The sequence below is a fragment of the Tupaia chinensis genome, unplaced genomic scaffold (genome assembly GCF_000334495.1).
Source record: "Tupaia chinensis unplaced genomic scaffold, TupChi_1.0 Scaffold000564_1, whole genome shotgun sequence".
In the NCBI taxonomy this organism is placed as follows: Eukaryota; Metazoa; Chordata; class Mammalia; order Scandentia; family Tupaiidae; genus Tupaia; species Tupaia belangeri.
Genome location: NW_006160077.1, coordinates 742,697 through 770,327, shown reverse-complemented (window position 1 = coordinate 770,327; position 27,631 = coordinate 742,697). Strand labels below are relative to the sequence as shown.

The following is a 27,631-nucleotide window of genomic DNA, read 5'->3' as shown; positions in this document are numbered from 1 at the left end:
TTGGTGACTGTGTTTCGAGACTGGGACTCAGTGGCTTGAAAATCACTCCAGGCACACGTAAATGCATACCCAAGATCCCAGGAGGAGAATGGAAGAGAAAGAATTGTGGCATGGCGTTCCCCCCAAAGGTATGATTTCTTAATTTTCCTCTTACTTTGTCTCTCTATAGTGAGTGCATGTATCCTAAGACAAAAACCTCTAAAAAATAGTACTGAGTGGAGTTGTCTGACCCGGTAGGGCCCAGGATCTGCTTTGAGCTTTTGACCTCTACCTCTTAGGTCGGGTCAGCATGTTGGCAAGGTTGCTGCTGTGTCCCCCCCCCCCTGGACTAAGGAATAAAACTTAGGTCAAATTAGCATGTTGGCAAGGCTGCTTGCTATTTGCTCCAGCAACTGTGGTAGCCTTGCTGGCAAGCGACCCTCCTCTGACTCCCTGATATCCTACTATAAAAAATTACATAGCTCTCTTGAGTATGTGATGAGATTTTCCCAAAAATCCCCTAACCACTCCCCTTGGCCCTGATCACCTACTGTTAATTACAATGCTTTATCTCTGTGGTCACAATAGAGGGTATGCTGAAGTTCTATCTAGGCAGAAATAATCTTGACCTTTGGAAGGCCCTTCAAGATACATTTAACATAAGCTTAAAGATAATCTTTTCTTTATATAAAATAAGACTAGGCCAAAACTGGCCCACGCCCTCACCAGGTGAAATAGATAAATATATTAGGATTCCTTAAATTAAGTTTTAGATCCCTATAAAACTATATAAGTATCATTCTTTATTGAAATCCATAAGAAGTAATATTTATACTTGAGATTTTCTTTTCTCATCATCGTGCTTGGTAATTACAAGATGGCTGCCACGTCACATCAGCTGATAATTATCTCTGCTTGCTGGAACTGCATTCCCAACTGCATTCCATGGAGACCCACATACATCAAACAAACAATTGTGGAACCTCAATAGACCCACCCTTAATCCAACCCTGAATGGAATCTATAATCCCTATTGAACTGATAATTAGAACACATAACCCCTCACCCATTTACTTGCATGTAACATATTTTCAATAAAAAGGTACGATGATTCCTAGCAGTTGTCACTCCTCAGAGAGCAATCTCTGGGGATGTCTGGCTAAGGACGTGCATGAAAAAGGCACCAAGGCCTTAGTCTTCTTCCTTTCCTGTGCCGCCTCTGACGAGTCAACCCACCCCCTCTGAGGCTGGACCCTGGCAACTGAGATAGTCTAATTTTTAATCCTATAAATGTATTGAATATACCAATATTCCATGATGCATGCTCAAACTACCTAATTCCTTTTTGTGTTCTTTTTATTTAACTATGTACATAAGCAAAAGTTTTAAGATATTCGATTAAAACATTACTTATGAACCCTGTCTGACAGATAATTGAAAAGAGAGTGAAAGTTTTTCTAATATTGTCATATTCTAACAGTGTTCAGAATTTTGTTTTACATACCTAGCCAGTAAATTATATAAGAAGTAATTATAGCAAAAGAATTTCATCTTTATTTGCAAATAAATTAAGTCTTGAGAAGGAACAATTAACATTTGATAGATTGAGTTGAAACTCCAGCACATGGATATCTCCCTACATCTTCTTGTAAGCCTTAATGATGATTACTAAGATACAGGGGCAAAGTGAAATTTTAACATTTAAGCTCAATCAACCATTTGGCTGAAAATTATACTAAAACTAGTTATAGTAATAAATTATCTGTTACTTGCAATAAAGTTATTTGCCATTACTCAGAAAAAATGTGTTAAATATGTTTGATTTTTAAAAATTTATTTCTAACAAATTCTGATATTAAATCTTCACTTTTCCTTGTACCTATGACCATTATTTGTAACTTTCTAGTTCTATATATGGCAGATAATTTTCTCACCTCTTGAATTTGGGTTTAGTCATGAGTTCTTTTCTTTTCTTTTCTTTTCTTTTTTTTTGTGTGTGTGTGTGTGTGAGAGAGAGAGATTTTTGCTATAGGGTGTATGTGATTATTAGAAAGAAAGAGAGAGAGAGAGAAATCGAGAAATCACCCCCCAGGTAGGATGGTCATACCACAATCCCTTTTCCTCCAGGCATTTGGGCACACAAGCTGCAGGGTCCATCTCTTGAACTGTGGTTGACCACGTGGGAGTCTAGTGCCTTAACCACTATACCATCTACTGGCCCCTAAAATGCCTGATCTTTAGGTCAGATGGTAACATAGTGTTAACAGAGGTTAGATACAATATAAAATTTAGGGGAACCAGCAGTTAGCATAATGGCTATATCACTGGACTCCCATGTAGTCAACTGCAGTTTGAGTCCTGGACCCAGTTGATTTCTTGTTTTCTGTCTCTATCTTCCTGGTGAGTGCACAGGCCCTATAGCAAAAACCTCTAAAAAAATAAAATAAAATAAAATAAAAAATAAAATTTGGGTCTTGTGTGCATGCTGAGTATGGGGGTGCATATGCCCTTCATCTAGCCTGGTGAAAGCTAGGGGTGGATCATGACATGGAGACCCTGCCATGATTGCTTCTTTCTCTCCCTATCTCTCCCTTTCTCTTTCATTAAAGAATTAAATAAACTGAACAAACAAGATAAAACCAACAAAACTTACCAATTCCTGTTGCCCAAGTGGTCTAATTTACATCAGCAGAGCTATGTTCTCAATCAAGTCACTAATTGAAATAACTACTTATTATTATATATGCCTGTAGTTTATAATTGTTTTCATTAGTAAGTAACTGATGCCTGTATAACACATGTATATTGTTTAAATATGAATATTGTGTTTGTTATATTGCAATATCATGGGGGAAACCAAGTTAAAGATCATAATGATGTGGAGCAGCTCAGAACTTATGAGTAACCTTGAAGAAACCCTGGACTGATAGTTGCCTGGACTTTCTGTTCCCCTGTGAGGTAGATGCTTCTCCCCTGAAATGAGGTCTTGAGCAGGTTGCCAGCTCTGTATTAGGACAGACACTAATCCTTTTCCCTAAGACACTTCAAACACATTGAAACTGTCCCTCCCCAAATTCACCCATAAAAGACTGTGCTCAACTCTCAGCTGGGACCAGAGACACAGAATGTTAACTTCTTCATGCCGGCTGTTGTAATAAAGAGTTCTCCTTTTTCTCTCTGGGGTGCTACGTTTTCGTCCCTTGGCGTCTGTCTTTCTGCAACAATTAGGATCTCTCTAAGTTCTTTCTTACAAGTGAAAATGAATCTGAAGTTATCTCAATACAAATTATACTTTTTTAAAAGAATAAGTAACTGATGTACAACTAAATGGACATAGGTGGCAAAATTAGGGTGATGGGCATATATTTGCAAAACAGATAATTTTCTTCCTCAAGAACAGAGAAAATACGTGTAATTTACAATATCAAACATAATTTACACCAAAATTCTAGTCATTTTAAGAAAGTTGTATATATATATATATATTTTTTTTAAGAGGCTTTTGCTATAGGGCACATGTGCTCGCCAGAGAGACAGAGAGATAGAAAGCAAGAAACCATCCCTCTAGGGGGATGGCCATATCGCAATCCTTTCTTCTCCATTCTCCTCTCAGGATCTTGGGCACGTACGCACACATGCCTGGCATGAGTTTAAGTCTCCAGGACCAAACTGCAGTCAACTACATGGGAGTCCAGCAACATAGCCATTATGCTAAAATTGCTGGTCCCAAGAAAGTTTTTTTTTGTTTATTATTATTTCTTCAATAATTTTCTACAGACAAATAGTTCATGAAGAATTAGGTGTATGTATTTTTAACTTTTGATGTTTTATTATGAATACCTCTGAATATACTAGTTTTCCATTGTAAGGTAAACTTTCTCTTTGTAAAATATAATTCTTTAATTTATCCTAAAAATTCCTAAGTTCATAAGACTTAATGGAACTTAGTGGAAGGTGACCAAGGCAATTATATGGTAAGTATATTAATATAGAAACTTTTACATTAAAAAATCTGAATCAAAAATGTAACTTATCTGAGATTTTTATTCATAATAATCTTTGCAATTTCAAACATATTTTACTGAACATTTGAAGAAACAGATATTAGACTATCAGGTAGAATGTTACCATAAACTCATGTACTGATTTGTTATTGAACCATTGCACCAGTGCTTCCAAAAGTAAATAATATTTTTTTTGAGAGTTTTTTTTTGTGATAGGGCGCGTGCACTCTCCTGACAGACAGAGAGAGACAGTGAGACAGAAAGGGAGAAATCACCCCCCCCACCCAAGGAGGGATGGCCATGCCGCAATCCCTTCTCCTCCATTCTCCTCTTGGGATCTTGGGCACGCATGCACACGCGCCCAGTGTGAGTTTTAAGCCACGGGGTCCAGGACACAAACTGCGGTTGACTACATGGGAGTCCAGCGACATAGCCATTATGCTAACTGCTGGTCCCTTAAATAATATTTCTATTAATATAATTTATAAGATAATAACTTGGTATTGATTAACTTTCTAATTGTCTCTTTCACCTCTTTATTCCTAAAACTGTAGATCAGAGGATTAAGCATGGGGATGACCACCATGTAAAAGACAGAGGCCACCTTTGACGTAAGCCGTGAACTTTTGGAGTTAGGAACACAGTACAGAAAAATAATAGTACCATGGAAAATGGTGATGGAGGTTAAATGGGAAGCACATGTGGATAAGGCTTTGTGGTGTCCCCCACGTGAAGGCATTTTCATGACGGTGATAAAAATGAGAACATAGGAAGTAAGAATGATCACCAGGGTGCTTATTTCATTGAATGTGGCAAACACTAAAGTGATCTCCTGGCTAATGTAAGTGTCAGAGCAGGAAATAGCAACAATAGCAGCATACTCACAGAAAAAGTTATTTATGAAGTTAGTCCCATGGAATGTTGAAGTCAACAAAAAAGATGTGAATGTTAAGGAACAGACTATACTCCAAGAATATGATGCACCAACCAATAAGGAAGAAAGCCTCTGAGACATGACCACTGTGTAGAGCAGAGGGTTACAAACGGCCACAAATCGGTCATAGGCCATCACTGCCAACATGAATGTTTCTGTCTCCACAAATGTGCAGGCAAAGAAGTATTGCATGATACATCCTGTGAAGGAGATAGTTCTGTCTTTCACAAATAAATTTTCTAGTAGTTTGGGTGTAACTGCTGTAGAGTAACAGAAATCAACAAAGGACAAGTGACTAAGAAAAAAGTACATGGGGGTGTGCAGTTTGGGATTTATCCTGATGATGATGATCATGCCCAAGTTCCCCAGCACCGTGACTGTGTAGATGGTCAGGAAGACCAGGAACAAGGGCACCTGGAGGTTCGGATATTCTGAGAAGCCCAAGATGATGAAGGTGACTTCTGCACTCTGATTTTCTGGGATCCTGTGAACACAATTGGAAAGCCAACTCAGAGAAGTGACAACCAATATTTGTAACAGAAAAGGAAAAGAGAAAAACTTTCAGAAGTTCAATGGGTTTATGGAGTGTGGCTGAAGTAAGCTTTTAATGTTATTTTATTCTAAAAGTTAATATTCACTTGTATAGCAGTTGCACAGTAAGGGCGATTTTTTTTTTTTCTGAATGGAATAAGGAAAAAAACTGGATAATCGGGGGGGTGGGGGATAAAGTATACCATGACTACTTTGCAACCATCCCCACACACACTCCACTCTTCTCCTGGGATTTTGGGCATGCATGTGCATGCTCCCTGCATAATTTATAAGCCTCCGGGTCTGGGACTTAAACCACAATCGTCCATGTGGAAGTACAGCATCCCAATTACTATATCACCAACTAGCGACATGCATACTTCCTTGAAAAACATCCTTATCATAAGTTTCAACAGTTTCCATCCCCACACACACTCCACTCTTCTCCTGGGATTTTGGGCATGCATGTGCATGCTCCCTGCATAATTTATAAGCCTCCGGGTCTGGGACTTAAACCACAATCGTCCATGTGGAAGTACAGCATCCCAATTACTATATCACCAACTAGCGACATGCATACTTCCTTGAAAAACATCCTTATCATAAGTTTCAACAGTTTCTTCTTTGCCTCTTTTTTTTTGTTTTTCCCACAGAATTCATGTACTTGCTGAGAAGAGACCGAGAGAGGGAAAGTGAGAAATCATGCCCCAGGGAGGGTGGACACTCCACCATCCCTCCACCGTCCCGTCTCCTTCATTTTCCTTTCTTTATTTTGTGATTACATGCACACACACACACACACACACACATGCACACACACCTGGTGTGATTTTCAAGTCACAGGTTTCTGGGCTCAAACAGAGGCCAACCATGTGAATATACAGCATCTTGGCCATGACGCCAACCAATGACTCCTCTGCCTTACTTCTTAGGTCTTGATACAATTAGCTTAGATCTTGTTTAAAAATTGTAAAATGTTACTATATCTCTAAAATACTAAATTTAATGTTATTTTTTTCTCTTCAGTCACGAGAGCCTAGTATTCTCAACACATTCTGCATTGGACTGTAGTGACATGGAACATTTTACTTGTGTTGAACTAATTTTGAAAAATTTTAAATATTATTCTTAACAGCATATTATATTATTTATTTAAATGTTATCACAACTGAATACGTGCTGTGCATACTGTGATAAAATAGTTGAAGTGACCCGCATAGGATTATGGTGGTTAAAGCAGCTGTTTTCCCACATGGCTGACTGCATGGTTCAAATTCTGGACCTGGCAACTTGAATATCATGCCGGGAGCCTATTTGTACATGCACCCTATGTCTCTCTCTAGTGAATTAAAGAAAATCTTTTAAAAATACCTTTAAAGAAAATCTCATGAAAACTGTTTACTTTCCAGTGTAAGGGGGATTAGTGACAATGACACCTATGTTCTGAAATAAATTTGGGATGTGTCAAAAATACGTCTATGGCCAGTTGGTGGCCACATCATATTTTGAGTCTCAGACGCAGCAGCTTGAGAATCATGCTGTGTGCATGTGCATGTGTGCCCAAAATACAGAGGGAAGGAGGAGAAGAAATTCCAGAATGGCCATCGCTCCTGGAGGGGATTTCTCATTTCTCTCTCTCTCTCTCTCCCTCTCTCTCTCTCTCTCTCTCTCTCGGGAATGCAAGCACCCTATGAGGGAAAAAAATGCATTCTGTCATTTTAAATTAAGTTTAAACCTTAAACAAGGAGAAATATCTAGTTAGAAATCCATTTTGATGTTAATTGATTACCTGTTAATTCTAGATAGTACAACTGCAGCAATGAATGCTAGAGGAATGTATGTTAAACAAGTAAAAGATATGAAAAAGAAAAACAGCAATCCTTTATTAGTTATAATGTCTTAGCAATATAAAATTATATAAGTTCGTTTCCTAGCCAAACTTATTCCATTTAAAATCGTTCCTGTGATATTTTATGAAATTTCTATAATCACTTTTAACTAACAATGACCTTTAAGATTCCAAATGCATTTCTTTCTTGTTTGTTTTTATAGAGAGATTTTTGCTATAGGGCACATGTGATCACTAGAGAGACAGAAAAACAGAAAGCAAGAAATCACCACCACCCCGGGGGATGGCCACGCCACAATCCCTTCTCCTTCATTCTCCTCTCAGGATTGTGGGCATGCATGAACATGCACCAGTATGAGCTTCAAGCCACTATATCTGGAACTTGAACAGTGGTCTACCATGTGGGAGTTCAGCAACATATCTGTTAGGCTATCTGCTGGTCCCCCAAATGTTTTCCTTTAATGAAAGTATGAAATCTACATTGGTCATGCTGATTTTCCCAAACTGGACAGGTATAAATATTCAATATCATTACAACAAACATGTTCTTTCTTCCCTAGTCCTGGGTAATTTAACAAGTAATAACACCTGCTTATTTGCTTAAAAATATGCTTTCGTCTTATCTTCACAGTTATGTTTTATTTTCCATTTATTGGAATAAACACTTTTCATTTCTTGTCTATATGTATGTTAATTTTCATCACTTAAAATTAGCATAAACTATAGGCTCTAATTTATGGGTATGATTGTTATTGTCACTAATACTCAGTGATTTTAGGAAGATTGAAGATAAGACTTTTTTTTTCTTTTTTTAATATATTCCATTTGCCAAAACTTCGATTCTATCAATGGGTATGCAGTTCATATCAAGTGAGAAAACCAGGGTGAATATTACTTGGAAAAAATAATCAAATATATCACAATTTCCCAGTAAAATTCACTGAAATCCTGGGCATTTTCTCTACACAGGTGTTTATTTCCTTCAAATAGTATAGGAATTCAATATTTTTCTTCTGTTATAAAGTAAAAGAAGTGAATCAACTCACCCAAAAACAGAGACTCTTGAGTGATGCATTTGCCAAGAAATCCTTTACTAAGATTAGTGAACTCCAGTACTCCGGATTTGTATTTAACTAAAAGAAATCGATTTGGAAACAGTAGTAAATTGTTTCAGTATATTTCATTAAATGTTTTACATATTATTTTTTCCCAAACTCTTAAGAAAACTCAGATAAGGCAGAGACAAGATATCATTTAAATACTAAATCTAGGACCAAACTCAAGTCTCAAATATGTCCATCAAGTCTTGGGGGATCTGGAGACTAGAGAATACCACTGAAGTACAGATTGCCTTGGGAGTTGTCCAAACTGAGCAATTAGATTAATGCTGTCTTGTGAAATTTCAGTTGTGTGTTATTTCTCTAAAGCTATAGAATACTTGCATATCCATTTTCCCTGGTTAAAGCTAGCGCTGAACCTATCTTGAATGTGGAATGGATCTGAAACAAGCTGATCTCATAGAAGTATAGAGGAGAATGGTGTTTATCAGAGGTTGGAAATGATAGACCAGTCTAGGGACTGAAGAGAGGTGGTCCAGTGGATTCAAAGTTATAGTTAGGAGAAACAAATTCTATTGACCTACTGCACAGTAGAGTGATTATAATTAACAATAATATGTGTGTGATTTCAAAAAGATTATGGAGGGACCAGCAGTTAGTGTAATGGCTATGTCGCTGGACTCCCATGGAGTCGACTGCGGTTCACGTCCCTGACCTGGTGGCTTAAACTCACTTTGGGCACGTGTGCATGCATGCCCAAGATCCTGAGAGGAGAATGGAGAAAGGATTGCAGCATGGCCATCCCCCCTGGGGGGTAATTTCTCGCTTTCTGTCTCTCTGTCTCTCTGGTGAACACACATGCCCTATAGCAAAAACCTCTCCAAAAAAAGAAAAAAGATTATGGAGAAATGGAATTAAAGTCTGAGTTTATTTTGAAGTTGTACTTTCACTCTGAAAATAGACATCAAACTCTTAAAGACAAACATGTTTTAGATAATATTATTACTTCACTAACAGCTATATTAAGTCATAACTATAGATATTTTTCTACATATTAATTGTATACTACTCTTTTAAATTGTGATTGCAATAAGTAAAATGAGACATTTTTCCTTGAAGAGCTAAGGTAAGACATTTGTTGAGGATGTGCAAACTATTAAAGTCAGTTGTATGCTTCTTAGTGGAGTAACAGATAACAAGGTATATAGAAATTAACACAGGGAACCTTGAGAGTGTTTTTCTATGTTGTGATCCTCTCCCAAGCCTTCCAGTGGGCCAGGAACATGGACATGTCCTCGGTGTTCAGGTTGACTGAGGATCTGAACCCCAGCTTCCCATACAGCTTCATTATCACACCCTATTTCCTGTGCCATTGGAACTGTGCCTAACAGATTACTTTCTGAATGGTATGCAACAGCTTACATGAATGTTATATATGTTACTCCATAGCAGAAAGGCCCAGTAATATTTTATATGTAGTCATTTGATGTGTCGTGAATCATAAAATGTTAAAATATTAGATTCTTACAAGGACTTGAAGTATGCCATTATTTTTTATTTACCTTATTGTGACTGCTTACAACTAAGACCATTAGCTGGATGACCCAAGGAAGATTACTTATGCACAGGCTTGTAGACTGAGGTTAGCTGATCAAGTAAGCCTAGTCTTGATACCCAAGTGGTTCAACTAGTATGAGCAGAGATACTGTAGTCAAGTCACTGACGCAGAATTGGATATGCCTATATGTTACCTGGGATTATACGATTTTTTCTTCAACAAATAACTGATGCCTAATAATATCTGTGTATTATATCAGTATCAATACTTTGGTTTTGTTATATTATCATGGCAGAGCTGGGTAACCAATCATTGGAATCTATGTCATTTCTGACAAATTGAGTCTAAAATTATCACAATTAAATTTTAATGAATAGGGACTAGCAGAGGCGTAATGGTTACCTTGCTGAATTCCCACATGGTTGACTGCAATTCAAGGCCTGGAACAGGCAGCTTCAAACACATGCCAGGTATGTGTGTATGTATCCTCAAAGTCCTAAGAGGAGACTGGAGAAGAGATTGAGACCTGGCCATCCCACATTTCTCACTTTCTGTCTCTCTGTCCCTCCATCTGTCTCTCCAGTGAGTGCATGTACCCTATAGAAAAAAAATCTCTCTTAAAAATATGTAATAAGTAGGGACCAGCAGTTAGCGTAATGGCTATGTTGCTGAACTCCCACGTAGTCGACTGCAGTTTGAGTCCCGGAACTGGTGACTTAAACTAATGCTGGGCGCGTGTGTGTGTGTGTGTGTGTGTGAGAGGAGAATGGAGGAGAAGGGATTGCAGGGTGGCCATCCCCCCTGGGGGGTGATTTCTCGCTTTCTCTCTCTCTATCTCTCTCTGTCTTTCTGGTGAGTACAAGCACCCTACAGCAAAAACCTCTCCCCCCCAAAAAAATATGTAATAAATAATCAATAATGAACAACCACGTTAATGAAAACAGCAAAATTAGGATTATGGGCACGTATTTGCAAAGCAGTCCTTTGTCTTATTCTAGTTTATAGAGCAAAAATATAATTTACATAAAAAATAAAAATTTTCTTTCTTTACTTTGTGTGTTTTTTTTTTTCTGTATTATAGGTTGAATTGACACATGATAAGTTTATATATTTATGGGGTATAAAGCGATTTTCCAGCATACAAGTACAATGAAAAATGACCAAATTGTGATAATTTGCATATTCAGTATTTTACATATTTATTATTGCCTTGGGATGTGAACATTCAAAGTCCTCTCTTTTAGCTATTTTGAAATATGCAGTAAATTTTTGTTAACTATAGGAACCCCAATGAACAATAGCACACTAGAACTTATTCCTATAACTGTAATTTACATCTGTAAAGCAGCACTCTCTCTCCTCCTCCTCTATTTATCCTTCCCAATCATTAGTCATCACTAGTCTACTCTTTATTACTGTGAGAGCAATTTTTTTAGTTCCCACATACTAGTAAGAAAATGTGATTTTTTTGCATTGGCTATTTCACTTAATATGTCTTCCAGACTTGTACATATTTTCTTGTAAGAGAGAATTTTAAATTTAATTCTTGTTGATGGTTCACTAATATTCCAGTCTCTGTTTGTGTATGCCTATCACATTTTGTATATTCATTTGTCCATGATGGACACTTAGGTCAGTTTCAAATTTTAGCTTTCGTGAATGGTGCCACATTATTGGAGTACAGAATATATATATTTTCTTTCCTTTGGATATATGCCCAATAATGATATTGCTGGATCATATGGCTCATAGACCAGTGAAACAGAATAAATCCACATACATATAATCAACTAATTTTTAACAAAGATGCCAAGAATATTTATTGGGTGAAATAATAGTTTATTCAATAAAAGGTGCTGAGAAAAATCCATATGTAGAAGAAAGAAACTAGATTCTTATCTCTTCTTATATAAATGGATAAAAAAATTATATATAAGACTTGGAACTATGAAATTACTAAAAGAAAATGTAGAGGAAATAGTTTAAGTGGTTGTTCTGGCTAAGGAGTCTTGAAATAAGACATCAAAAGCCCAGATTATAAAATAAAATAAACTAGGGGCCAGCAGGTGGTGTGATGGATAAGGTTCTGGATCCCACTTGGCTGACTCTGTGGTTTGAGTAATGGACGCAGTGGATTGAGAATCACACTGGGTATGTGTCATGCATGCCCAAAATTCTGGGAGGAGAATGGAGCAGAAGGGATTGTAGCATGGCCATTCTCCCAGGAGATAATTTTTCACTTTCTCTCTCTCTCTCTCTCTCACTGTCACTCTGTGTCTCTCTCCAGTGAGTGCACATACCGTATAGCAAAATTCAAAAGTAAGAAAATGTACCCAGAAAAGCAAAAATTAGACAAATGGAATTATGTCAGGCTAAAAATTTTGTTTCTCACCCTCCCAAAAAAAAATCAATAAAATAAACCACTTATACAAAATGGGATAAAATATTTGCAAACCGTAAAATTCAATAAGGAATTAATAATATACAAGAAACTGAATGAAGTCTCAGAAAAAATTATATAATTTGATTTAAATAGAGAAAACAATTGGAATTTATATTTTTCAAAAGAAGACATACAAATGGACAAGAACCTTAAAAAATGTTCCACTTAACTAATGATCATTAGGGAAATGAAAAGCAAATGTCATTTAACTATACCAAATTCTGGATATTGTAAGAAAGGTATATTTCCTATTTCTGTGTTTGGCTAGAAATCTTCCAGTGCTGAGATGATACATGTAGAATTAAATATAAATACTTTTTAGATATTTAGTGTTCTTACTGAATAGCACTAAATATACTAATTTTATATTATGAGGTAAATTTACTCAGTGTAAATCATAACCAGATTCTCTCAAATTTTGCATACTTCTTAAGACTTAACTAGAACTGAAAATTAACTCGGGTAATAGTCTGGTAAAGTATAAATATCTAGAAACCTCTGGTTTAAAAATAAATAAACCAAATACTAATGTAAGTAGTCTGGAATTTTATCTGTGATAACATTTGTCATTTTAAAGTTATACTACTAAATATAAAGGGGAACAGATATTAGAATGTTAATTGAAGGGCTACTCAAAATATGTACTGGTTTGTTATTGAGTAAGTGTATCAATACTCCTAAATGTAAATAATTCATAGCTCTACTACTATAATTTTAAAATAATTAGATTTTGAATAACTTCCTGACTGTCTCCTTCACATCTTTGTTCCTGAGACTGTAGATCAGAGGATTAAGCATGGGGATGACCACTGTGTAAAAGACAGAGGCCACCTTCACCATAAGCCATGAACTTTTGGAGTTAGGAACACAGTAAAGAAAAAGGATGGTACCATGGAAAATGGTAATGGCAGTCAGGTGGGAGGCACATGTGGAAAAAGCTTTCTGCCGTCCCCCAGCTGAAGGCATCTTCATGACAGTGACAAAAATGAAAATGTAGGAAGTTAGAATGATCATCAGGCTGCTTATTTCATTGAATGTGGCAGAGACTAAAATGAGCATTTGGTTTATGTAGGGGTCAGAGCAAGACACAGCAACAATGGCAGCATGCTCACAGACAAAGTTATTTATGATGTTACTTCCTCTGAAGGATAATTCCAAGAGAAAGTAAGTAAGTGTCAGAGAACAGGCTATTCCCCAAGAATATGATACACCCACTAACAAGGAACAAAGCTTCTGAGACATGACCACCGTGTAGAGCAGAGGGTTACAAACAGCCACAAATCGGTCATAGGCCATCACTGCCAACATAAATGTTTCTGTCACCACAGATACACATGCAAAAAAGAATTGAGTGATACATCCTGTGAAGGAGATGGTTCTGATTTCCACAATCAAGTTTTCTAGGAGTTTGGGTGTCACTACTGTAGAGTAACAGAAATCAACAAAGGACAAGTGGCTAAGGAAAAAGTACATGGGGGTGTGCAGTTTGGGGTTCTTCCTGATAATGATGATCATGCCCAAGTTTCCCAGCACTGTGACTGTGTAGATGGTCAGGAAGACCAAAAACAAGGTCACCTGGAGGTCTGGGTATTCTGAAAAGCCCAAGAGGATGAAGGTGGCTCCATCAGTCTGATTTTCTGGAAGCCTGTGTATGAAATTAGAAAGATACCCAGATAAGTGACCATCAATATTTGTAATAGAAAAGAAAAGGCGGAAGACATTAAGTGACTTAACGGGCCTGTAGATTGTTACTGAAATAGGCTGAGAACATTATTTCATACTAAAAGTTAGTATTCACTTGTATATGATTGCATAGTGAGTAAAATAATTCTGTTCTGACAAGAACAAAAAATAAAAACTAGAAAAAGAGGAAAAATAAGTATACTATGTTACTTTTCCAAAAATTACGATTCACTGTTATCATAGACACATGACTTTGTCAAAAAGTTTACTCTAATTCTGCATGAATCTCAGATTAATGTGCAAACTTCTCTTGAAGGACATCCTTATCATACATTTCTACAGTTTCATATTCTGCCCTCCTTCTTAGGTCATGATACAATTAACTTAGATCTTGTTTAAAAATACTAAAATGTTGGGGCCAGCAGATGGTGTATTGGTTACATCACTGGATTCCCACATGATCCACCTGTGTTCTAGTCCTGGACCCAGTGGCATGAAAATCACACTGGGCGTGCATATGTGCATGCTCAAGATCCTAGAAGGGGACTGGAGAAAGGATTGCAATGTGGCCATTCCTCCCGCAGGGTGATTTCTCACTTCCCGTCTCACTGTCCCTATCTCTCTCTTTGGCAAGTGCAAGCACCTTAAGAGAAAAACTTCTAATTAAAATTTTAAAAAAGTAAAATGTTAAATCTCTCTAAAATGCTAAATTTAATATTTTATCATTATTATTCTTTTCAGGTTCAATAACCTGGTATTTCTAACAGATTCTTCAGCAGTGCTGTAGTAACACTGAATATTTTATTTGTGCTGAACTAATTTTGAAAATTTTTAAACATTACCATTTTTAAATTTAATTTTATTTATTATAATAATTTTATATTACATTTAATCACATGTATCTTTATAATGTACTACATTTCTTTTTCCAGCACGATTACCATGCACATCTGTCAAGACAAACACATTACTATCCACATCTTCATCAAATAAATTTTCATTTTTTCAGATTATTATTATGATTTATTCTCTTTTTTAAAAATAGCATATTATATTATTTATATAATAAATAGCATATTATATTATTTATTCAGATGTTATCACAATAAACTACAAACTCTGTCCTATGCCTGCTCTGATAAAATATTTTAAAAGGTCCAGGTTGTGTCATAGTGGTTAAGGAAGCTGAATCCCACATGTCCAACAGCGTGGTTCAAGTCTAAAACTCAGCAAATTGAAAAACATGTCTGAAGCCTATTCATGCATGCTCACATTTCCTAGAGGAGTAGGCATTGTAGCATGACCATCTCCCTTTGTGGGTGCTTTCTCACTCTGTTTCTCTGGTGAATTCTGAGAAATTAAAAAGAAAATTGCAGCAAATTGAAAGAAATTATTTTCTTCGAAATGCCCTAATCACAGAATTTGGATTAGAGACAATGATAGCTATGCATCAAAATAAACTTTGGGATATATCAAAAATGCATCTGGATTCAGCAGTTGGCATAGTGGTTAAGATGCTAAGTACCCACAAGTGTGACCATGGTTGAATCACAAACCTGGCAGCTTTAAAATCATGCAGGGTGTGTGTGTGTGTGTGTGTGTGTGTGTGTGTGCATGCCCAAAATCCCAAGAGAAAGATGGAGGAGAAGGGATTGTAGAATGGTCATCTCCCCTGGGGGATGATTTCTCACTTTTCTTCACCCTATCTTTCTATGTTTCTTTCCTGCAAACACATGTGCCCTATAGCAAAAGAAAACAAAACAAAACAAAATGAATAAAGAAAGAAACAAAATGCATTCTGACATTTGAATTAAGTTTAAACCTTAGCGAAGGACAATTATCTAGGTAGAGATCCATTTCAAACAGGTCATTATAACAAAATTAAGAACTAATAATACAAATTTAAATTACTAGCACTAAAATAGAAACTTTATTAAGGAACTGAAAGGATGAAAACATGATGTAAGGCACAATAGATACTCAGCTTTTTTAGAATAATAAATAATTAGCATGGTTCAAAACCTTCTATAGTTGTGAAAATCAGGACTAATCATAGGCAGCTATGAATATGTGAGACCACTTGCATGATGAAAACACTATAGACTTTCACTTGAGCCCAAAGTCTAACATTAAAACTACACTTTTTCTATTCTCCTAATATTTTCATTTGTTTATTTTTTTCTTTTCTTTTTTTTTTTTTTTATATTTTCGTTTGTTTTTTTTTCTTTTCTTTTTTTTTTTTTTTTTGAGAGATTTTTGCTATAGGGCGCGTGAGCTCACCAGACAGACAGAGAGAGACATAGAGACAGAAAGCGAGAAATCACCCCCCGGGGGGATGGTCACGCCGCAATCCCTTCTCCTCCATTCTCCTCTCGGGATCTTGGGCACGCACGCACACATGCCCGGCATGAGTTTTAAACCACTGGGTCTGGGACGCGAACCGCGGTCAACTACGTGGTAGTCCAGTGACATAGCCATTACGCTAACTGCTGGTTCCCATATTTTCTCATCACACTAAGAATTGTACCTGTGTAGAATATTATGCCCAGGCTCAAACAACCTAGGCCTATTCTGTAAGATAAAGTTTGAAGCATTCAGGGTGAATAAAATATTAACCTAAATGCCTTTTATATTTTTAAATTTTCAATTTTAATTGATGACTTATTAATTCTAACTAATATGACTGCAACAATGAATGCCTGAGGAATGTCTGGTAAATAAGTAAAAAATTAAGAGACAAAGGGCAATCCTTCAACAGTTCCTGTGCAACAATCTTATAATATCTTAGTACCACAAAGCTAGATATGGCCATATTTTCTAGTCAAACTTCTTAAATTTAATGCATTTTCTGCAATATTTTGAGAATTAATTTCAATAATCCCTTTAACCTAACAATCAATGACCTTAAAGATTCCAAATGTTTCTTTAATTAACATGTGAAATCTACACTGGTCATGCTGGTTTTCCCAACCTACATGGGTATAAATATTCAATCTCATGACAACAAATATATTCTTTCATCCCTAACCCTGGGGAATTTAACAAGCAATAACTTAACACATGTTTAGTAGCTTAAAAATATGATTCCATCTTATCATCACAATTGTGCTTTATTTTACTATTATTATATACATTTCTCATTTCTTCTTTGAATGCATGCAACTGTCAGTTTTCATGACATAATTAGCATAAAAGACAGCCTCTAATTTACAGGTATTATTGTTGTTGTCACTAACACTCAGATATTTTAGGAAGATTGAAGATAAGGCTTTTTTTTTAATGTTCTCCATTTGCCAAAACATTGATTCTATTGCTGGATGCACAGCGCATACCGAGTAAGAAAAACAGGATGATTATTACTTGAAAAAAGAAGGAATCAAAAAATATCACTATGGACTTTTTCCTCTTCAAATTAAGTGAATTTTTGGGTAGTTCCACCTACACATATGTTTATTTTCTGCAAGTATACAGAAACTCAATATTCTTTTTCTAAAATAAAGTAAAAAAAGCAAATCAACTCACCTAAGTATAGATGCAATTGAGTGATTCATTTACCAAGAAATCCTTTGCTAAGATGAGTGAACGTCAACACTCTGGATTTGTATGTAATTAATAAATTTGTAAACAGTAGTAAAAGTTTTTGCTGTGTTTCATTATATGTTTTACATGCGATCTCTTCTTAAGTTTTTAAGAACTCAGATGAGAGAAATAAAATCTCATCTAAAAACTAAACCCAGTCTCAAATATACCCAACAAGCCTTGGGGATCTGGAGACTAGAGAATGCTGTCGAAGTACAGATTGCCTTGGGAGTGGCTCCAAACTGAGCAATTAGAGTAATGGTCTCTCATGTGAAATTTTAGTTGTGTGTTTTCTAAAGCCCTAGAACATTTGTTTTTATCAACTCTTCTCAGTTAATGCTAATGATGGACAAATCTTGAATGTGAAATAAAATCTGAAACAAACTGATCGCATAGAAGGACAGAGAAAAATGGTGTTTCTCAGAGAGTGGACATGGTAGGGCCGTCTAGGGACTGAAGAGAGATTATCAGAGGATTCAAAGCTATAGTTAGGAAGAACAAGTTCTATTGATCTACTTCACAATAGAGTGACTGTACATAAGAAAACATGGGAGGGATTTCAGAAAGATTATAGAGAAATGGAGTTCAAGTATGAGTTTATTTTGAAGTTGTTCTTTGATTCTGAAAGTAGACATTGAGTCTTTGAACACAAATATATTCTAGATAATATTATTAGTTCACTAATGTCTGCATTAAGTCATAGTTATAGATTTTTTTCTACATATGAATAGTACGCTACTCTTTAAGATATCTTTTTTTTTTCTTTTAAGAAAAAGACTTTTGCTATAGAGCATATACACTCACTGGAGAGACAGAGAGAAACAGAGAGTGAGAAATCACCCCCTGGGGATTGCCCACACCAGAATCCCTTCTCCTCTATTCTCCTCTCTGGATTTTGGGCACATGTGCACATGTCTGATGCTGAGTTTCAAGCCTCTGTATCAGGAACTCTAACTGCAGTAAGCATGTGGGAGTCCGGTGACATAATCATTGCATCATCTGCTGGTCCCTACGCTATGCTTTTAAACTTATGGATGTAGTAAATAAAGTGAGACTTTCTTCCTTGGAGGGCTATGGTATGACATTTGTTGCAGATAGGCAAACTATTAAAGGTACTTGCATATTTCTTACTAGAATAATAGAGACAGAGATAGAGGAATATATAGAGAGAAACACAGAGACCTTCAAGTATCTTTCCATGTCATAATCTCCCCTATTGCCCCTTCTCAAAGCCTTTCAGCCAGTCAGAATTAGGTGTGTTCTCCAGTGTTCAGGCTGTCTAATAATCAGAACCCCAGCTTCCCATACCGTTCAGTATCACACCCTATTGCCTTGTGCTACTGGAGTGGCACCTAACAGGTTACTTACCTTTTTTCTCATTTTTTTAGGATATTTACCATAGGGCACATGCAACATGCACTCATCAGGGAGAGATAGAGAGACAGTGAGAAGGAAAGTGAGAAATCATCCCCTAGGGGGCAAGGTCACATCCTCCACTCTCCTCCTGGGATTCTGGGTACACATAAACTCATGCCCAGTGTGATTTTCAAGTCTCCAGGTCTGGGACTTGAATCACTGTTGGCCATGTGGGGATTACAGAGCCTTAATCATTATGCCACCTGCAAGCCCCTAACAGGTGACTTTCTGAATTGTTTGCAATAGCCTATGCAAATGTTATATATGTTCCTTCCATGACAGAAAGGTTCAATATGTGTTTTCTGTTTAGTCATTTCATGTACTCTGACTCATCAAATGTGAAAAGACTAGATCCAAACAGGGACTTGAAGTATGCCCTTATTTTTGATACTCTATTGTGACTCTCCTTTCAACAAAGACTATTAGCCAGAAATCCCAAGAAAGATGACATATGGACAGGTTTGTAGACTAAATTTAGCTTATCAAGTTATCCAGTCTTGATGTCCAAGGGACTCAATCAATATGAAGAGATTTTGCTCATATTAGTAACTGCAGTCAAGCTACTGATGCAGAATTACGCATGGCTATATATATCACTGATGATCACAAGTGTTCCATTCTCATAAATAAGTAACTGGTGCCTAAATAATATGTCTATGATATCAGTATCAATAGTTTAATTGTTATATTGTACTCTCACGGTGGGAATTGGGGAAGTAGGTAAGCCATCATTATATTCTCTCTGTCATTTACTAACTAAAAATAAGTATTAATTTAACTTAATTTATTTATTATTATTATTTTAATTTGATACATGGTATGTGCACTCACCAGAGAGAGAGAGGGGGAAAGTGAGACAGCAAGTCTCTAGGTTCCAGACTTGAACCATAGTCACCATGTGGGAGTCTGGTGCCTTAACCACCATATTACCTGCTGGCTCACTATGTCATTTCTCACAAATTAAGTCTAAAATTATGTCAATAATTTTTTAATAAATAAATAATGCACAATCACAGTAGAATAAATGGCAGAATTAGTGTGCTGGGCACATATTTACAAAGCAGCCCTTTCTCTTGTTCTAGTATAGAGAGAAAGTATAATTTACATAAAAATAAAATGTTTCTTTGTCTCTTCCTTTACTTCATTCTTTTCTTATTATAAGTTTAATTGACACATGATAATTGTACATATTTATGGAGTACAGTGTGATTTTTCAGCATATGAGTATGACATGTAATGACCAAATTGGGATAATTAAGGCCAAGCAGGTAGCATAATGCTTAAGGTGCTGGACTCCCACATAACTGACCATGGCTCAAGTACCAGACATGGTGGGTTGAAAATCAAACCAGGTATATGAGTGTGTGCCCAAAATCCCAGGAGGAGAATGGAAGAGAAGCCATTGTGGTATTTTTTCACTTTCTCTCTCTCTGTCTCACTGTCTTTCCAGAGAGAGCATGCACCCTATAGCAAAAAAAAAAAAAAAGGATAATTAGCATACTCAGTATTTTGCATACTTACTATTGCCTTGTGTGATGAACATTCAAAAATCCCCTCAACTAGCTACTTTGGAATATACAGTATATTATTAACTTAGTAACCCTAATGAATTCAGATCACAAAAAACATATTCCTCTTATCTAACTATAATTTACATCTATTAAGCAACATCTCTCTAACCCTTCCTCTATTACCTTTTCCCATCCTCTAGTAGTCACTATTCTACTCTCTACTCCTGTAAGACCCATTTTTTAGTTTCCACATATGAGTAAGAAAATGTGATGTTTTCTGTACTGGGGTATTTTACTTAAAGTGATGTCAAGGAGAAAAATAAAGAGGCAAGAAATTTATGGGACACAGAAGTGGATGATTATCTGTTGATAATGTGTACGGTATATTCAACTGGACTGGTGTGAAATGTATTTACGTTGGGTAAATTCACTTTCTAAGTTGTAGTGATGTATAGTGATCGAATATATAAAATAAAATTAAGATAAAATATATAAAATTAAAAGAAATTATAAAATAAGTAAATAACTACTCTTAAAAAAAGTGATGTCTACCATACTTGTCCATGTTTATTGATTGAGAGTATTTCTTTCTGCTGTCTCAATAGAATTCCAATGTATATGTCAGTGTGTGTGTGTGTGTGTGTGTGTGTGTGTGTGTGTCTATTGCATTTTGATTATTCTTTTGTCTGTGATGGAAAATTAGGTAAATTTTATACTTTGACTATAGTGAATAGTGCTGCAATATTGGAGTGCAGATATATAGAAATACATATAGAAATCTCTCTATCTATATCTATCTATCTATCTATCTATCTTCTATCTATCTATCTATATCTATCAGTGACATAGTGATTTTCTTTCCTTTGGATATATGTCCTGTAATGGGATTGCTGGATCATATGGCTCATAAACCAGTGAAACATAAATAAAGAGACTAGAAATAAATTCACATGCCATCAACACATTTTTCACAAAGATATCAAAAATGTTGGGGGGAAATAATAGTCTATTCAATAAACGGTGTTGGGAAAATCCAAATGCAGAAGAAAGAAACCAGATCACTATCTCTTCTTATGTACAGAAATCAATTCGAAAGGATAAAATAATTACATGTAACACCTGAAACTACGAAATTACTGGAAGAAATTGTAGAGGAATCAGTTCAAGTTGACTGGGCAAGAAGTGTTGGGATAAGACATCAAAAGCACAGACAACACAAGCAAAACAGAGACAAGTGGGATCATACCAAACTAAAAACTTTTTATCTCCCACTCCCAAAAATCAACAGAATGAAGAGATAACATATACAGAATATTTGAAAAATATAAAAACAACAAGGGATTTATAAGTAGAATTTGCAAAGAACTGAATAAACTCTCAGAAAAAAAGCCAGTCTAAATAATTTGATTTAAAAAGAGTAAATCACCTGAATATACATTTCTCTAAAGAAGACATACGAATGGACAAGTACCTGAAATATTGCTTTACTTACTGATGTTCAAGGAAATGAGAAGCAATTATTATTTAACTACACCAGATTCTGGACTTTGTAAGGGAGATATATTTCCTATTTATAAAATCTTCCAGTGTCAAGATAGTACATGTAGAAAAAAAGCATAAATACTTTTAGATATTCAGTGTTTTATACTGCATAGCACTTAATATATTAATTTCATATGAGGTAAAAGCACTCAGTGTAAACTATATTTCCTCAGATTCTCTCAAAATTCACACACTTTCTAGGATTTGAATAGATTAACATAATGAAGTACAAAAGCATAGAAACTTCTGGATTAAAAATATGTAAACTAAAGACTAATATAAGTGGTCTGAAATTTCATCTCTGATAATTGTTATTTTAAAGTTATTTTACCAAGGGACTGGCAGTTGGCATAATGGCTATGTCACTGGACTCCCATGTAGTTGACCATGGTTTGAGTCCCAGACCTGGTAGCTTAACCTCACGCTGGCAAGTGTTTGTGCGTGCCCAAGATTCAGAGAGGAGAATGGAGGAGAAGGGATTGTGGTGTGGCCATCCCCCCTGAGGGGTTATTTCTCGCTTTCTGTCTCTCTCTTTCTGGCGAGCACATGTGCCCTATAGCAAAAACCTTGCCTAAAAAAGAAAAAGAAAAAAAAAGTTATTTTACTAAATAGGAGGAGAAAATATATTGGACTTTAAATGAAGGGCTACTTTAGATTCATGTACTGATTTATTATTGAACAATTAGACCAGTACTCTAAAAAGTAAATAATTAATATTTTTACTCTTATAATTTATAACATAATTTGCTTTTGACTAACTTCCTGACCGTCTCCTTCACATCTTTGTTCCTAAGACTGTAGATGAGAGGGTTAAGCATGGGGATGACCACTGTGTAAAAGACAGAGGCCACCTTCACCATAAGCCATGAACTTTTGGAGTTAGGAACACAGTAAAGAAAAAGGATGGTACCATGGAAAATGGTAATAGCAGTCAGGTGGGAGACACATGTGGAGAAAGCTTTCTGCCGTCCCCCAGCTGAAGGCATTTTCATGACAGTGACAAAAATGAAAATGTAGGAAGTTAGAATGATCATCAGGCTGCTTATTTCATTGAATGTGGCAGAGACTAAAATAATCTTCTGGCTAATGTAGGGGTCAGAGCAAGACACAGCAACAATGGCAGCATGCTCACAGACAAAGTTATTTATGAAGTTCGTCCCACAAAAGGTTAAGGTCAGCAAAAAGTGTGTGTATGTCAAAGAACAGATGATACTCCAAGTGTAAGACACACCCACCAACAAGGAGCAAAGCCTCTGAGACATGACCACTGTGTAGAGCAGAGGGTTACAAACAGCCACAAATCGGTCATAGGCCATCACTGCCAACATAAATGTTTCTGTCACCACAGATACACACGCAAAGAAGAACTGGGAGATACATCCTGTGAAGGAGATGGTTCTATCTTTCACAACTAAGTTTTCTAGGAGTTTTGGTGTCACTACTGTAGAGTAACAGAAATCAACAAAGGACAAGTGGCTAAGGAAAAAGTACATGGGGGTGTGCAGTTTGGGGTTCATCCTGATGATGACGATCATGCCCAAGTTCCCCAGCACCGTGACTGTGTAGATGGTCAGGAAGACCAGGAACAAGGGCACCTGGAGGTCCGGATATTCTGAGAAGCCCAAGAGGATGAAGGTGACTTCAGCACTCTGATTTTCTGGGATCCTATGAACATAATATGAAAGTTTATATAGAGAAATAAGAAGCAATATTTACAATTAAAAAAAAAAAAACAGGAAGGAGCACAATGCTTCTTTATTTACAGTATTGATGAAACTACTTGGTTTCCACCATTAGATTTTTTCAAGTTATCATTCACTCAAGTAACAGTTACACAGTAAATATAGTTTCTTTAATTAATGGAATAATAAAAAATAAAATTGGGTGTGGAACAATATTAAAAACAAAATTAAGGCAGGAAGAATAGTTGAAACAATACTATTACACTTAAATAATAAGACTATTATCCAGACAGCTGACTTCATGTGAAGAACTAGTCAAACACTTTACATCAATCTGGAATTAGGAAAAATAATTCTCTTAGAGGAAATGGATATCATAAATTTCTACAGTTTCTTCTCTACCTCGCCTTTTAAATTAAGGCACAATTTACTTGAATTTGTCAATAAATATAAACTGTAAATATCCTCTAAAATGGTGAATCTAACATGTATTTAATTTATGATTATTTTTGATATACTTCTACTAACTAAATAGCTCAACACATTCTGGAACTGTGATATAGTAATAAACCAATCCTTGGTACCAGCACATTGTGTAATGGCCACATCACTGGACTCCCATGCTGTCGACCATGGTTCAAGTCCTGGACCTAGCAGCTTAAACTCATGCTGGATGTGTGTGTGTGTGTGTGTGTGTGTGTGTGTGTGTGTGTGCCCAAGATCTCGAGAGGAGAATGGAGGAGGTTCATGCATGCCCAAGATCTCGAGAGGAGAATGGAGGAGAAGGGATTGCAGTGTGGCCACCCCCATGGGAGTTGATTTCTTGCTTTCTGTCTCTCTGTCTCTCTCTGTCTTTCTGACGAGCACACGCACCCTATAGCAAAAACTTCTCCAAAAAAAAGTAATATACCAGTTCTTTTTTATTCATATTTATATAGTCATATGCATATTATATTGTCTATTAAAATGTGATTACAACAAAATGTGTGCTGTTTCTGTACTGATAAAAGAGATGAATTAATATGGAAGAAAATCTCTTCATGTTCTTATGTGGCAAGTTTCAGAAGATAAGTCAACACTGAGCAATGACAGCTATTAAAGTCCTGGGTTACAAAAATAAATTTTGGACTGTAGCAACAATAATTCTGTCATTTTGCATCAAATAAAGATTTGCCAAGACTGAAAGAAGTAAGTTAACTTACCTAAATACAGGAACATTTGAGTGATTCATTTACAGAAGAATCTTGTCCAAAGATTAAAGTACTCCAAGAATACTCCTAGTTATTATTTAACTAATAGAGAGGGATCTGTAAATAGTAGTAGGAGTCCACAGTTGATTTTATTAAATATGTCGTATGTTATCTTTCTTTACAACCTGTTAAGAAAGCTTCAAGATTACGGAGACAAGATTCTGCCTAAAAGTCAAATCCTGGCACCACACTGATCACTAATGTATGCATAAGCCCGGACACTAGGGAATAGCACTGAAGCATGATTGCTTTGGATGCTACAATTTGAGCAATTAGCTGGAACACTATCCCATGTGGTATCTAATTGCATATAGTTTTTCTAAAATCCAGAAATATTTGTACTATTAATTTTACCCAATTATTTTTAATATTGGCTATATCTTGACTTTATATGAGTATCAAATAAAGAAATGTGAAAATAAAAAGAATTACCTATAAAACAATTAGCCCCGTCATTATTAATCCATGTGAAATTTATTTTTTACTTATTTTCCCATGAAGATACATTTATGCTAGTATTTGGTAAATATAGTGCTGGCTAAACAATGCTATTAATACATTATTTTTGTTTGTTAGTTAGCAATGTATTGTAAACATTTTTTATTTATACTATTGTTTTTTTGTAACAGATAAAAATTGATAGTATTTCACAAATAGCTGAAGGATATTTAGGTGTTTATATTAACTAATGAATTTACAAAAATTGGCATTATATGGAACTAAAATAATTTAGTTTATGGAAAATGTCAGTTTATAGAAATGATACATTCATTAATTTGAGTAACTCAATCCATAAGGACTTTAAAGATGATTTATTTAAAAAGTCAGTGTCAGGGCCAACAGGTAGTGTGGTGGTTAAAGGTAATAGATGCCCACATGGCTGACCACAGTTCAAGTCCTAGACCTGGCAGTTTGCTTTCTCACTTTATCTCCCTCTCTCTCTCTCCTCTCTCTGTACTGGGAGTTCATATGCGCTATAACAAATTAAAATAACAATAATAATAAATAAAATTAAAATAATCAAAAAATATTTAAAATAGAAAGTCAGTGTCTTGGCATAATAAGAGCTTATTTCTCCACATTACAATATCCAATGTATGTTCCTGAACATTTGGCAGCTGTGCTCCTTGTAGCAATGCAGAGAGCCAGGTTGCTTTCAACTGGTGGCGCACCGTCAACGTTGTGCATCTGAGGTAACAGTTCTATTTCATTTTACTGTATTTCTTATTGCAAAAGATGTGTGCACTCACTAGAGAGAGAAGAGTGAAAGAGAGAGAGAGATCAACCCCCTAAGTGGAGTATGATCCTGCTGCAATTTCTTAACCGGATAGATTTGGGGTACATAGGGACCTGTGCCCAGAATGTTATTATGTACACCAGAGATGGGATTGAAACTGCTTTTGGCCATATGGAATCTATTTCTTTGCACACAGTGTTTAACCACTGCACTATGGGGCTGGCCATGTTGTTCCATTTTGTAAATGGCAAACAGTCAAGAATGTAATGACTATAAAAATGTCTTGAGAAAAGTTCATCTCATTAAGAATAACTTCAAATGGTACCCAGGAAATGAAGGGAAAAAGAGAGACTCACAAATATTATAATAAATACACCTAAAGAGCAGCAGATAAAATGAAAACAAAGCAATATATTATAGATCTATGTTTGTCTGGGATATTGGCCTGTAGTTATCTTTTTCTGTGCTGTCATTGTCTGACTTTGTCACTGGTATAGTACTGGTCTCGTAAAATAAGTCTCAAATGTTCCCTTTTAGGTTTCTGGTAGAGTTAAGGAAGGATTGGTGTTAATGCTTCTCTGAGTTTTGGGTAGGATTCACTAGTTAAGTCATCTGGTCCCAGACTTTTTGTAGTTGGGAAGTTTTGATTAATAATTTAATCTCATTATTAGTTTTTGGTTTACTCAGATTTTTTTTTATTATTTCTATTTTTAAAATTGCTGCATAGTGGGGACCAGCAGTTAGCATAATGGCTATGTCGCTGGACTCCCACGTAGTCGACTGCAGTTCGTGTCCCGGACTGGGTGACTTAAAACTCACGCCAGGAGCCTGTGCGTGCATGCCCAAGATCCTGAAAGGAGAACGGAGGAGAAGGGATTGCGGCATGACCATCCCCCCTGGGGGTGATTTCTTGCTTTCCGTCTCTATGTCTCTCTCTGTCTGTCTGGCAACTACAAGCGCCCTATAGCAAAAACCTCTCCAAAAAAAGAAAAGAAAGAAAAAAGAAAAGAAAACTAGAGAGACAAAGAGAAAAAAGATAACAAAACAACCTATAATATGGCTAACAAACTGTCAGGAATAAATCTTCAAAAATCAATAATAATAATAATGTTTAATGTTATTGGATTAAATCTTCAATTAGAAGACATAGACTGACTGAATAGATTCCTTTTAAAAAAAATTAAAAAGAGCTGGGGCCAGCAGTTGGCGTAATGGTTTTGTCGCTGGACTCCCATGTAGTAGACCATGGTTCAAGTCCCGGTGGCTTAAACTCACTTCGGGCACCTATGCGTGCGTGCCCAAGATCCCGAGAGGAGAATGGAGGAGAAGGGATTGTCTCATGGCCACCCCCCCTCAGGGGGGGTTTCCCGCTTTC

The 27,631-nt window shown here is 36.1% G+C and overlaps 3 protein-coding genes across 3 annotated transcripts; all 3 read right to left on the bottom strand.

Annotated features, from left to right (window-relative positions):
• Positions 1–4,455: 4,455 nt before the first annotated feature.
• Positions 4,456–9,728, bottom strand: LOC102499520 (olfactory receptor 5D18-like). The gene is made up of 4 exons (XM_027775443.1): positions 9,581–9,728; positions 8,344–8,430; positions 7,238–7,274; positions 4,456–5,425 (listed from the first exon to the last, which is right to left on the bottom strand). The coding sequence occupies exons 1-4, from the start codon at positions 9,726–9,728 to the stop codon at positions 4,456–4,458; spliced, it is 1,242 nt and encodes a 413-aa protein (XP_027631244.1).
• Positions 9,729–13,079: 3,351 nt separating this feature from the next.
• On the bottom strand, positions 13,080–21,110 carry LOC102499093 (olfactory receptor 5D13-like). The gene is made up of 2 exons (XM_006157921.1): positions 21,103–21,110; positions 13,080–14,001 (listed from the first exon to the last, which is right to left on the bottom strand). The coding sequence occupies exons 1-2, from the start codon at positions 21,108–21,110 to the stop codon at positions 13,080–13,082; spliced, it is 930 nt and encodes a 309-aa protein (XP_006157983.1).
• A 1,702-nt stretch (positions 21,111–22,812) lies between these two features.
• LOC102498684 (olfactory receptor 5D13-like) lies at positions 22,813–23,754 on the bottom strand (the record flags this gene model as incomplete). Its single annotated transcript, XM_027775447.1, has 1 exon — positions 22,813–23,754. A coding segment is annotated over one exon (942 nt), but the record flags the coding sequence as incomplete, so codon positions are not given.
• Positions 23,755–27,631: the final 3,877 nt, after the last annotated feature.